This window comes from Lontra canadensis, unplaced genomic scaffold (assembly GCF_010015895.1).
Source record: "Lontra canadensis isolate GAN:19392208 unplaced genomic scaffold, GSC_riverotter_1.0 scaffold107, whole genome shotgun sequence".
NCBI lineage: Eukaryota > Metazoa > Chordata > Mammalia > Carnivora > Mustelidae > Lontra > Lontra canadensis.
The window spans coordinates 6,039,794-6,052,678 of record NW_022631101.1 but is presented as its reverse complement, the minus strand read 5'-3'; the positions used below and the strand labels follow the sequence as shown (position 1 = coordinate 6,052,678).

At 45.9% G+C, this 12,885-nt stretch overlaps 1 protein-coding gene across 1 annotated transcript in view; it reads right to left on the bottom strand.

Annotated features, from left to right (window-relative positions):
- Positions 1–5,562: 5,562 nt before the first annotated feature.
- The window catches only part of LOC116855961, a 31,540-nt gene continuing 24,217 nt past the window's right edge, over positions 5,563–12,885 (bottom strand). The window contains exons 10-11 of the mRNA XM_032839051.1: positions 11,982–12,077; positions 5,563–8,247 (exon numbers count right to left, since the gene is read on the bottom strand). Of these exons, the coding sequence (XP_032694942.1) occupies positions 6,887–8,247; positions 11,982–12,077 (1,457 nt within the window). The 3' untranslated portion in view covers positions 5,563–6,886. The remainder of the gene's footprint in view (positions 8,248–11,981; positions 12,078–12,885) is intronic.

Sequence of the window (12,885 nt, the reverse complement as noted above, 5' to 3'; positions counted from 1 at the left end):
CCCTCTCTGAAAGAGACTCTGGAAATGAAAAGGCATAATTCTAGTAGGGCATTGGGGTCTCGGGAGACGAGAAGCCACAGAGTGAAAAAGGGGGTGCCTGAACCGGTAGTCTCCAAGCAGGAGCCAGGAAGCAGGTTATGGTCAGTGGGCTCAGGAAGGGACTCTTAGTTCCCATCACGCTAAACCATGAGCCTGGGGGTTGACGATCACACACTCCCTGAGCAGCCGGAAAAAGTCTGGAACCTGTGCCGGACTAGGCAAAAACTCGCAGGGCGGAAGCGGCCTGGAAAGGACATCAGAGCAGCAGCTAGACACAATCCGGAAGCTTTGGGTGCACACACGAGCCTGCGGCCACTTGTAGTTTAGTCACAGGGGACAGTGGCACTCCTGGGCCCCTGGGACTATCTTTGGAAAAGCTTCGGTGGGCATGCACCGTGGGAGGCTGCAGTTTCCAGTGGTGCCTAGAGAAGTGGAGGCTGTTTGTCCTGGAGGGTTTATTGAAGAGGGCAGACCGTGAATTTTCTGCTCTGGGCCAGAGGTTTGGGTGAGGCCATTTTTGCTGATCCTCTGAAGAGGCGCAAAAAGCCTCCAGGAAACAAAAGTCACGCAGAACATGGGCTTCCACTGAGCCCACCCTCCTCAGGGTGGGTGGGGAAACTGCACCAGCCAGATTACCTAAGAAACAGCTGCAGAGGACAGTCTGGAAGAACAGGTGGACCGCAGCCCTACGGATCCTGTAATACTGTAAAATCCCAATGTCAGGGGAAAATAGTATATTGAGCTCACAACTTGTTTATTTTTCAGATAAAATTCTCCTTTTCTTATCTTTTTCTTATGCTTTTTCTTTTTAGATAATATGCTTCATTTTACTCCTTTTTTCACTCTACTCAATATGTTATATATGGTTTACTTTCCTTGTAATTTGGGGATGTGGTGTCCTCTAACACACAGACCAAAATTCACCAAGAACTGGAACACCCTGCTTTGTCCATCCTGAGAGATTATAGTATCCCCATTTTCTTTTCTTTTTTACTTTTTAAATTTTTTTAAAGATTTTATTTATTTATTTGACAGAGATCACAAGTAGGCAGAGAGGCAGGCAGAGAGAGAGGAAGGGAAGCAGGCTCCCTGCTGAGCAGAGAGCCGGATGCGGGGCTCGATCCCGGGACCCTGAGACCATGACCTGAGCCGAAGGCAGAGGCTTAACCCACTGACCCAGCCAGGCGCCCTTACTTTTTTTTAAATTTTATTCTTGGGTTTCATTTTGGCTTTATTTTTCAATGGTGACTTCCGACCGACAGACCACTCCAGATGTGCCTAGGGTGCACCTTGCTTGGGTCGTGGTTGGTATTTTGGACTCTGTCCATTCACTCAACCATCCCTTGACAGAATGACTAAGAACTCCCAACACAGAAAAGAACCAGAGACGCTGTCTAACAGCTGAGCAGGGTGACCTACCTTGGGCTCACCCCCGGGTCCTGAGACCATGACCTGAGCCAAGGCGGACACTTAACCAACTGAGCCACCAGGCCCCCCTTAAGTCTGAAATCTTGACCAGAAAGGCCTTCGCTAACACCCTGCACCCCAAGTTTCTCCGTGTCCGAGCCCCGCAGGGAAGCGTGAACCTGATACACACCACTACCATTCCAGCTCTACTGGATCCTGTACTGGATCCTGTACATCCTCTACTACGCCCCGCAAGTAGAATCACTCACACCGACACCGACGCAGACAGTCGCGCCCTCGGCCATTAATTTCTTTAAACGCTTAAAAACACGGACCCCGAAAGGGCCGATTACTACTAGAGCCCAGATTTCCCCAGGGACCGAACCAAAACAAATCCCCCAAAAGGCAGTTTACGAGCCTCAGGAGCCTCACTCCGGAGACACCCACCTGACGCTGAACTTCGGTAGACTCCACCTGCCGCTACCAGAGACTGAACTCACTTCCAAATAACCCAGTCCCGGCGCCCCCAGCGGTCGCTAGAGACGCGTCAGGTGCGTCCTCAACCTCGCCGCGCTTAGGCAGCCGCGTTCTGGCCGCGGATGCGGCTCTGTGACGTACGTGGCCACGCCCCCCGCAGCGATCTGGGCCCAAAAGACGGTAGCGGGGGCTGCGCCCGGGGCCGAAAGAGGATGCTGAAGTCGATTTGGGATATCTCCTGGCCTTCTCCGCCTTCTCGTTGGCTACAGCGCTGTGATGAATAAGTTTGCAGAGGCGGACCCTATCCAAGGCCCGCGTCGCCCTGTGGTTTTTCTGATTAGCCTTTTGGAACGATGGCGGCGCCCGTGAGCCGTTACAGAGGAGCACCGTGGGGGCGGCCATCTTTGCGAGGATGCGGTTCCGCTGGGTGGGGAAGACCCGGGGAGCTAAGGACAAGAGGACACGACCTCCTACGAGGGGTGTGGGAGCCGAGGCGTTAAAGGGATAGCGGTCAGACCATGGACGAAGTACGGGAGAATTCCAGTCCTGGTGAGATTTGAGAATGGGGTGGAGTGGACGTGAGAACGATAGCGCAGTTCTGTGTTTGGTGGGTCGGAGACGCTAGAAAGGGTTGAGCGAACGGTGGAGCGCGGGGCTGCGGAAATAGATGCCCTCGGGGACTTGTCTAGGGCGCCCCATCCAGTAGGGAAAGGAGATGGGTGAGGCTTCAGATATACGCAAGTGTTTCCCCAAAATACCCGGGCACGGGAGAGTGATCAGATGATCAGATATGCTACTGCTTTGTTTGGCATCATTTCCAAGGAAAATAAACATACTTAAGAAATACTAGCCATTATGTTATGCAGGCAAAAGAGGTGGGGGGAGTGGAGGGTATAATCCGTACATCTTTTTTTCAAGGTATTTTAGAAATATCCATACAGTTTAAATTTGTCATTCTCCCTGACCTAAAGCTTCTAATGGTAGGAATCCTTTAAAATTCTCTTTATAAGGAATACCTGGGTGGCTCAGTCGGTTGAGCACTGACTGGATTTTGGCTTAGGTCCTGAGCTCAGGGTTGTGAGACAGCCCAGTCAGACTCCGCACTCAGTGGGGAGTCGCTTGAGATTCTCGCTTTCCCTCTGCCCCTCTGCCCCAGGCACTCTCCCTCACTTGGGCTCTCTAAAATAAGAAATCTTTTTTTTTTTTTTAAATCAGGAAACATAGAAATTTTGGTATTTTTTTTTTTTTAAGATTTCTGTTGTTTGAGAGAGAGCCAGGGGAGGGGTAGAGAGAGAATTTCAAGCAGACTCCCCAGAGAGTAGGAGCTAGAGGCAGGGCTGATCCTAAGAGCCTGAGATACTGACCTGAGCAGAAATCTAGAGTCTGCCACTTAACCAACTGAGCCACCCAGGCAGCCCAAGTAATTTTTGCTTGCGAAAGCAATCTTTAAGAACAGATTCCCAGAAACTGGCAGCGTGTGAGGGGTGGCTATTACCCACCAGAGGGAAAGAGCAGCTGGAACCACCCAAATTGGGATTGGAGCCTTGGAAAAAAGCCAACAAGGCCACCAAAATCAAGGCCTGGGGAAAAGGCCACCAAAATCAAGGCCAACAAGGCCAAAAAAGGCAACCAAAATCAAGGCCAACAAACCTGGAGGCAATGAGAAAGGCAGCACCTGAATCCATCCAGTTATATTGTGAGGGCGGTGGTGGGCAGTAATTCAGTTTTTAGGGTAAAGAGTGCTGAAAATTAATTGTTCGTCAGGCCGGTGTCCTAGACTCCGCCTCAGAGATTCTGGATTAGGACGCATGGGGTGTGACTTGGGAGTTTGCATTCTTTTAAGTTTCTCAGAGGATCTGAGACAAGAAGCCTGTCATAATCATTAGAAATAATTGTAAACTGTTCTGTGGTTACAAATATTAGGATGGGTGATTCCCCTACTTCTGTCTTGGCTCAAATTATATCCAGAAAAGCCCATGGGCGTGTGGGTGGCAGGCAGAGAAGAGCCTGTCCTATTGCAACCTATACATTACTGTCAATTAGTATTACTAGGCTTTTTCTTCACAGTATTTATCACTTCCTAAGATTAGGTAATCCACTGTCTCCCCCTCACTAGACTGTAAGCTCCATAAAGACTGTGCTGTTGCCCGTTTTGTTCAGTAATGTTTCCTCAGTGAGCTTCAGAATGTATCTGAAGGAACGAATACCAGTAACCGGGCATTTCCTATTGAATGCTGAGACAGGCACAGGACAGGAAGTTTCTTTTCCTTTGAGAGAACTGTTTGTAACTCAGGTAGGTGGATAACTATGTGGTATTTATGAGATTGAGGGAAAATATTCAGTAGTGAGAGGCCAAGCGCTCCACTCCCAGAAGAGGGAGAAGGAATCATAAGGAGAAAGCACAGGTCTCAACTCAGCAGCGACCAGTGCAGCTGGAATCCTTTTGATTCGGTGGCAGCTCTCAAGGGTGATGGTTCTGGGGACAAATATGAAGGTTCTTCTCCATGATATCCCTTAAGGACCTCATCTCCCATTTCCTAGATTCTCCAGTCTTAGAAACAAAGACTCTTGTCCTCTTTTTTATTCTGAGACCTCTTTTTTATATTCTTGCCTGGTTTATATTCAGTTACTGAGTCTCTAATCACACATGATTTGGAAGGAGACGTCTGTATTCTTTAGAACTGCTTTCGAGGGGCGCCTGGGTGGCTCAGTGGGTTAAAGCCTCTGCCTTCGGCTCAGGTCATGATCTCAGAGTCCTGGGATCGAGCCCCACATCGGGCTCTCTGCTCAGCAGGGTGCCTGCTTCCTCCTCTCTCTCTCTGCCTGCCTCTCTGCCTACTTGTGATCTCTGTCACATAAATAAATAAAATCTTAAAAAAAAAAAAAAAGAACTGCTTTCGAATGACTTAACTGCTTCCTTCAGTGACAAAACATTCTGACCAGTTCATTGGCTAATTTATTTACTTTCCAGACCAGCATATTTGCCCTAATTTTTCTGTGCTTGGTAACATAAAGCCATGCAAAGCAATACGCTCCAAGATAACTTTCTGGAGATGATGACAGATTTCTCTCTCTATGCTTTTTAGCCACATAGTGAAGCTACAAAATTTGCCTCACTGTGCTGTCCAAAGGAGTAGCCACTAGTCACAGATGCTACTGAGCACTTGAAATTTGGTTTCGTGCAACTGAGGAACTGATTTTTTATTTTGTTTTTAAAACTTTAAAATTTAAATAGCAAAAACAAAATGTCAAGGAATGTTTAACCTACTTCAGAAGATATGGACATTAAAAAAAAAAACAAAACTTACTTATATCAAGGGTGCTTTAAAATCCATTGAGTCCTTGCCCTCCACTGAAGTAATACACCCTTTGAACAAGAAATTATCATAATCCCTAGAACCAAACAGTGTCACCCCTTATCTGTGGCTTCACTTTCAGGGGTTACCTGAGGTCAAAGGCGGTTTGGAAGCAGATGATCCTCCTGACAGCAGCAGCGGCCTAACCCTAAGTCACAAATCCTCCCGACAGCAGCACTGACCTAACCCTGGATCACAAGTCCTCCAGATCACTTCGTACGTATCTCATGGGCCTTTTAATCATCTCACATAATCACAGAAGGGCAAGTACAGGACAGTAAAATGTTTTGAGAGAGACCACATTCACATAACTTTTATTACAGGGTATTGTTATACTTGTTCTATTTTATTACTGGTTTTGGTGTTAATTCTGACTATGATTAATTTATAAATTCGACTTCACCAGAGGTGTGCCTGTATAAGAAAAAACATACTGTATATAGGATAGGGTTCAGTGCTTGCCTAGCTTCAGGCATCCACTGGGGGGTCTTAGAACATACACCCCACACATAAGAGGGGACTTCCGTACTCCATTATCTTCTCTGGACTGTTTGTGTCCCCTCCCCCAAATTCATATATTGAATCCTAATCCCAGATATGATGGTACTAAGAAGTGGGCCCTTGAGAGGTGATTAGGTCATGATGGTAGAACACACGCGAATGGGATTAGTGCCCTGGTAGGACATCCCAGAGAATGGCTCTCCCCTTCCCCTATGTGAGGACACAGTGAGATGACTGCCTTCCCCGAGCCAGGAAGCAGACCTTCAGCAGACACCAAATCTCCCACCACCTTTATCTTCGACCTTGCAGCTTCCAAAACAGAAATAACTTTTTTCTTTCATTATTTATTCAAGACTTCTCGTGTGTAATTTAGAACATTCTGAAACTTTCATTATGTAAGAACTCCGCACTTCTTTTTCTTTTAAATAAATTTCTCTTTTTATAAGCCATCCAGGCTACAGTATGCTCTTACAGCCACCAGAATGAACCAAGACGGTATCTATTTCACGTAGAATAGATATTTACATCCTCTTTCTAGATTAGCTGGTGTAAATGTACCACTTAAAGATAATCCAGGTACCTCAGTGCTCTCTCCCAGGAGACCATGGCCTTTTTGTTTTGGTCACCACTGAATCCTCACCTCCTCAAACAGGACCCAGTACAAAGGGAGTATTTAACAAATACTCGGTAAATGAATGAACGGACTCATTCTAAGGCTGCTGTTCCATGAGTGCCTCTGTAGAAAATAACCTTCTAAGAGTTCACAGCAGACATCCCAGTTTCCAATTACTCCTTCCCCTTGGCCTGCAAAAACGGAATTGATATACACATGCCCCATACCCCGCCCACCCAAGGTTAGCCTTGATTGAATTTATTTCCTCCACTTACTGAACTTGATATTCCTTCATTCCTTTGACAGACACATACAGCAACTGAGGCGTATGTATTTGGGTTGACATCAGATTATGCCTCTGTTTCAAGGCATATTTTTAACAGGATGAGCTCAAACTTTCCCACCCTCAGGATTCATAACAGTTCCTCGCAGGATATACTTTTCAGCCATAATATGGCCTAGAAATGTTTGCTCAACCCTTCTCTGCTTTCTCCTACTGGTTTTCTGCGACATAAAATAAGACATAATTGACCACGGAAGGCACGACCACATTCACTGCATTCATGAGGTCTCTGTCCTGTGCAAATCCTCTGTTGTCTCCTGAGGGTGCACATCTGGCTGCAGGCTGTCCCACTATGACCACATTCCTATTTGCTAAGAGCCCACTGATGTTTAGTGACGTCGGACAAGCCACAGAAGGCACCTGCACAGTCACAGTATTGACAAGGGCTTTCCCCTGCGTGGCACCACCGGTCTGTGATAAGCTGTGATGCCCTGAGGGAGGACTTTCCACTTTGACTGAGTCTCCACATTTCTCTCTCGTGTGTATTCTCTTATGTTTAACAAGGCAAGACATGTAGGCAAAAGCTTTCCCACACTCACTGCAGATATAGGGTCTCTCGCCCGTGTGAGTTCTTTGATGGACGATGAGCTTTTGCTTTGTGGTAAAGGCTTTCCCACATTCACTGCATTCAAAGGGTTTCTCTCCCGTGTGGATTCTTTGATGTTTAATGAGACCTGACTTCTGGGAACAGGATTTTCCACATTCACTGCACACAAAGGGAGTCTTTCCTGTGTGAAATCTTTGATGTGCTATCAGGCATGTCTTCTGGATGAAGCCTTTCCCACACTCGCTGCATATGTAAGGTTTCTCTCCAGTATGGATGCGCTGATGCACAATGAGATTGCCCTTCTGGATGAAGCCTTTCCCACATTCACTGCATATATAGGATTTCTCTCCTGTGTGTGTTTTCTGATGTATATTGAGCCGTGATTTCTTGAGGAAGGCTTTGCCACATTCAGAGCATTCATAAGGTTTTTCTCCTGTATGTGTTCTCTGGTGTTCAGTGAGCATGAACTTTCTGGAGAACGCCTTCCCACACAGACTACACCTGTGGGGTTTCTCTCCTGTATGAATGATCTGGTGATCAGTGAGCCAGGACTTCTTGATGAAGGCTTTCCCACATTCACTGCATACATGAGGCTTGTCTATTTTTTGTGTTTTCTGATGCTTGATGAATTGGGACTTAGTACTGATGAGTTTCCTGCTTTCAGGGAATTTAGTTCTAGGATGAAATTGTTCATTGTTAGCATGCAGAAGGGATTTCCCATCTCCAGTAAGATCTGCAGGGTTCTTTATTTCACAGTTTCTGCTCTGGTGAAGTAAAGTTAAGTTTGGTTTTGTAATTTTTCCATGTAAGTCACACATATCATGATTTTGCCTTAACACAAAACGAGCTGTGCTCTGACGAACATTACTGTCAAATGTTCCCTCTTTGTGCCATCGTTCTACGCTATTCTCCATGATATCAGTTTGTAAGTGCTCTGGCAAATATTCGTCAAGTTTCCAGATTCCTAGAAAGGAAAAGAATAAGGAATTCATTTATCATCTTGATTTGGACAAAAGACAACTAAAAGACTCCCTTGATGTCATATGTCTATTTAGTGATGACTCTACAAAATTAGTATTGATACATGTTTGATGTTCCTTGCACATCTGATAAAACAATAATATAAATAACCCAAAAGATAGTGTAAAAACAAGGTTGGATCGTTCACAATAAATAAATACAGATTTGACTGATGTCTAAACGAGGCCTTGCAAAACACGCAGCGCCTATGAAATACACACAATTTCCCAGGAACAGCAGACCACAGGTTGGAGGGCCACCTCATCCAAACTGGCCAGAGACAGACTCAGTCATGTCACAAATCTGTACTGAGGACTACTGTGTGCAGGACACGGTACTCATGCTGGGGACACACTCAGAGTCCTCATGTTCAGGGGCCTACACTGCAGTTTGGTTAAAGGACACAGGAAGCTGCACACTGTGAAAACTGGTGTGAAGGAGCAATGGGGATGGAGAGAGATGCAGGAAATCAGGTGACACTGTGGAGGAAGACAGGCCTCCCTGGAGGATTCGCTGTCACCATCTGCCTTGGGGAGCAACAATAATGATACGCGCTGGGCTCCAAACAACATGTAACCTACAACATCCAAAAGGGAACTCCTGATCTCCCGTCCCGAATCTCCTCCTCCACATAGCCCCTCTGGCACAGTGAATGGCACCTCTGCTCTTCCCTCTAACCAGGACAGGACTCAGCACCGCCTGTCATCTGTGTCTCACTCACACATAGGTTCTCCCTCCGCGATCAGTCCCGCCTGCCCTCTTCATAATCATAACCGGAACTGGACCAACACCAGTGCCTCGCACCTTCATGGAAGCCAGTCACTTTCTTGTTCCATAGCAGCGGCCTCCTGCTTGGCTTTCCTGTTCCTGCCCAGCCAGCTCCTGTCAGCTTTCTAGACAACAGCCAAGGTGATCCTTCCGAATGTAAATTATATCGAGTCAAGCCTCCACTGCTCGAAACTCCCTAATGTTTTCTCATCTCCTGAGGAATAAAATCAAGGTCTTACCATGTCCCTGAAAGGCTCTTATGCGACCTGCTATCCCAACCCCCAGCCACCACCCCGTTGACCTTCTCTCCAGTCTTGCTCTGTCTACTCTTCCTAAATTCTGCAGACCACACTTCTGCCTCAGGAGCTTTCCAGCTTTCCAGTTTTACTGTGGATCTTCCTTACCCAGGGAGCCTACTCACATCCCTCATCTACCTGCTCAAATGTACCTTAACAAGGATTTCCCATACCTCAAATCACGGGCAAGGCCAAGCACTCATTGTTCAGTCACGCTGTTTTACTGTCCCTAACACCTGTTTTCACGCCCAGAGCCTTACCTTCCACCTCCATCCATTCCTTCCTCTCACAAAGGCCATATTAATGTTGAATCTCACCCGTCCTCTGTAATGACTACATCCAGAACGTGACCAACATTTCCCCTCCACCCATGCTGAAGCCAGCCGATCTGCCATCATGTGGTGCAACAGCCGCCTACATGGCCCTTGTGCCCACCACTCTCTACTGCCTGTACAACAACCAGAGGGATTCTCTGAAACAGAATTAGTTCGTGTCATCCCAGTACTCAAGAACTGCTCATGCTTTCTCATCTTATTAGAAACAAAATCATGATTCCTTGAAATGGATTACTTGAATGATCTTACTCTCCCTTCCCCCTGCTGTTACAGCCTCTTTAACCTTTTTTCCATCATGTTCCCGACAGCACACTCCACTCTGCCCACACAGCTCCTTGATGTTTCTCAAACACATTCCTGCTTTGGGCTTTTAAGTTTGCTCTGCTCTCTGCTTGGAACACTCCCAATCCAGCAGCCTGCTAATTTCCCTCACCTCCTGGCCCTAAGGCACCTTGTACGTTCCATTCCTAAAGAGGAGACCAAGCCCCTACTGTTCTGTTATAACGACTAAATTTTTATCACAGTACTTTTAACCCTCTGGACATATTATTTATTTGTTTTTTTTTAAAGATTTTATTTATTTATTTGACAGACAGAGATCACAAGCAGGCAGAGAGGCAGGCAGAGAGAGAGAGAGAGGAGAAAGCAGGCTTTCTGCCGAGCAGAGAGCCCGATGCGGGACTCGATCCCAGGACCCCGAGATCATGACCTGAGCTGAAGGCAGAGGCTTAACCTGCTGAGCCACCCAGGCGTCCCTATTTGTTTATTTTGATTAATTTTTTAAACCTCTTAGAATGAAAGCTCTTGGTGTACTTGTATGCATGTCCACTGGATCCTCAAGCATACAGTGCTATCACAAATGATTTTTAAAGGAATGAAGGAAGGAAGCAATCACACGTACAGAACACAGTTTTGAGAGTGTAAGAGAGATGACAAAACTCTGTATTTGTGTAAGCAAGATAATACATTATGGAGAACACAATTTCATGTCCTGTGACCAGGTAACATGGTTAACTGGGACTTCCTGTCAGCAGAATATGATGGAAAAAAATAAAAGTTTCAAAGAAATGAACACAACAGTTTAACACCTACAAGGAACGAGAAGAAAATTCAAAATTAGTAAATACATAGAGGAATTAAAGGAGGCCTGAGTTATGATCTGGCTTAGGTTAGAATGGAGACTGGAGCATGCTAAAATATTTTTTAAGCTCAAATTCAGGAACAAGAGACTCCTTTAAAGATGAGAGCTCTGCATATAGGGAACATCTGAGGTAATGTCTGGATGGCCAGGATGTAAGATGCACAGGAGTATAGAGAACCTAAGCTTATAGGGGTTTTCTGGGAGGGAAGATGATGAGAGTTCCTTGCGCTTATTGGGAACTTGCCAAGGGGCGAGTGAATGATACAAAACTGAAGTCTGGCGGATCACTTTCAGGATATGTCCGTTTGAGAGTCTTCTGCAGGGAACCGAAGAAGCTTAGCTTATTAGAATAAAGAAGGTTTGAGGTGCTTAGCTGGTTCAGTCAGAGAAGCAGGCAACTCCTGATCTCAGGCTGTGAGTGGGAGTCCCACACTGGGTATAGAGATTGCTTAATTAAATAAAGCTTAATTAAATAAATTAAATAAAGCTTTAAAAGAGAAAGAAAAAGAGAGAGATTAAGAGAGAGAGAAAAACAAAGAGAGGAAGGAAGGAAGGGAAAGAAAGAAAGAAAAAAGTTTGAAAGTTATGAGACCAGATGAGAAAATGGAAAACAGAACCTTTGGAGGACCTCAAAGTGAGGACAAGGGCCCAGTGAAGACCAGCTTACTTTGGGGACACAGCATCCAGGATTTAGAGGAGGTCAGGAAGGAAAATCAACATTGCCAGTGGGACACAAAGGTGCAGCAGTTAGAAGACAGTGAGGAATTCAAAGTTTTCTGTTTGGGGAGGGGCCTCTGGGCAGTGGACGGTTATGGCAAGGAAGGTAGAAGGGTATGAAGAAAGGAAAGATTTAAAAAAAAAAAAAAAGAAGGGAAAGATCTGTGAATCCTAAGAAAAAGAGAACTATGCAAATAAGCAAAAAATTAAGATGTACAGAAAATAAAAATGGAAGAGATCCCTGAATAGGTAAAACATACATTTTTCTCTAAATTCCTATGAAGAAAAAGAGGTCACACATCAGGAGAGAGATGCATGAAGGCACTGCCTACCTCTCACAGCTGTGCCTCTTATCTGACCAATCAGAGTATGATTTCCATAGCCTGCCCCCTCCTGACCCCCTCCAGGTTCTCGGACTCACCTGAAAGGGTACGACAGGGGATGTCATCTTCTCCTGTCCATGTTGGTTCTCCTGGATCCAACTTGGAGAGCGCATCGGGTTTGCTAGTGTGAAAACCTGTTCATGGGAATGACAGAAGATAAAAGACTAAGCTTCAGGCTTGGGGTCTGGGAAGACCACCGAATGTTACAGTTAAGGACAAAACAATTTTCACATCATAGAGGAAAACCTTTCTGCGCTATGCATCTCCTTTACTGTTGATACTCTTCTACAGTACTTCTGACATCTGATATGGGAGGTTTTCGCACACCGAAGAATTCCGTGACACCAAGGGACACTGACTGGGTGTCCAACAATTTAGCTCTGACATTCTCCACCTCGTGATGGCTTCAGATCCACAGGTTAGGGGTTCACGCCCACAACACTGCACACCACCCCCCCCCCACTTCCCTGAGACTTCCCCAGTCACAAGTCCAAATTATTTCCCGGGCTTCTTTTCAGATTCAGTTAATTTGCTGGAGCAACTCACAGAACTCGGGAAGTTTCCTTATCACATTGCTGGTTTGCTATAAACTCAGGCACAGCCCAGTGTAAGAGGTACGCAGTACCAGGTATGTGGGAAGGGGTGGGGGGCTTCCATGCTCTCTCTGAGTACTTTCCCCCCACCTCCTTTTGTTCACCAATTCAAAAGGCCTCAAAAAACTGTCCTTTTGGGTTTTTATGGAGACATTATTAAGTAGACATGATTAATTAAATCATTAGACTTTGGTGACTGATTCAAACTCCAACTCTTCTCTCCTCCCCAGAGGTGCGATGGAACTCAGAGTTCCAACCCTGTCATGGTGGTTGGTTCCCTTGGCAACCAGACTCCGTCCTTCAGTTAAACAACTGCTTTCCAAAAATCACCTCATTAACATAAACTCGA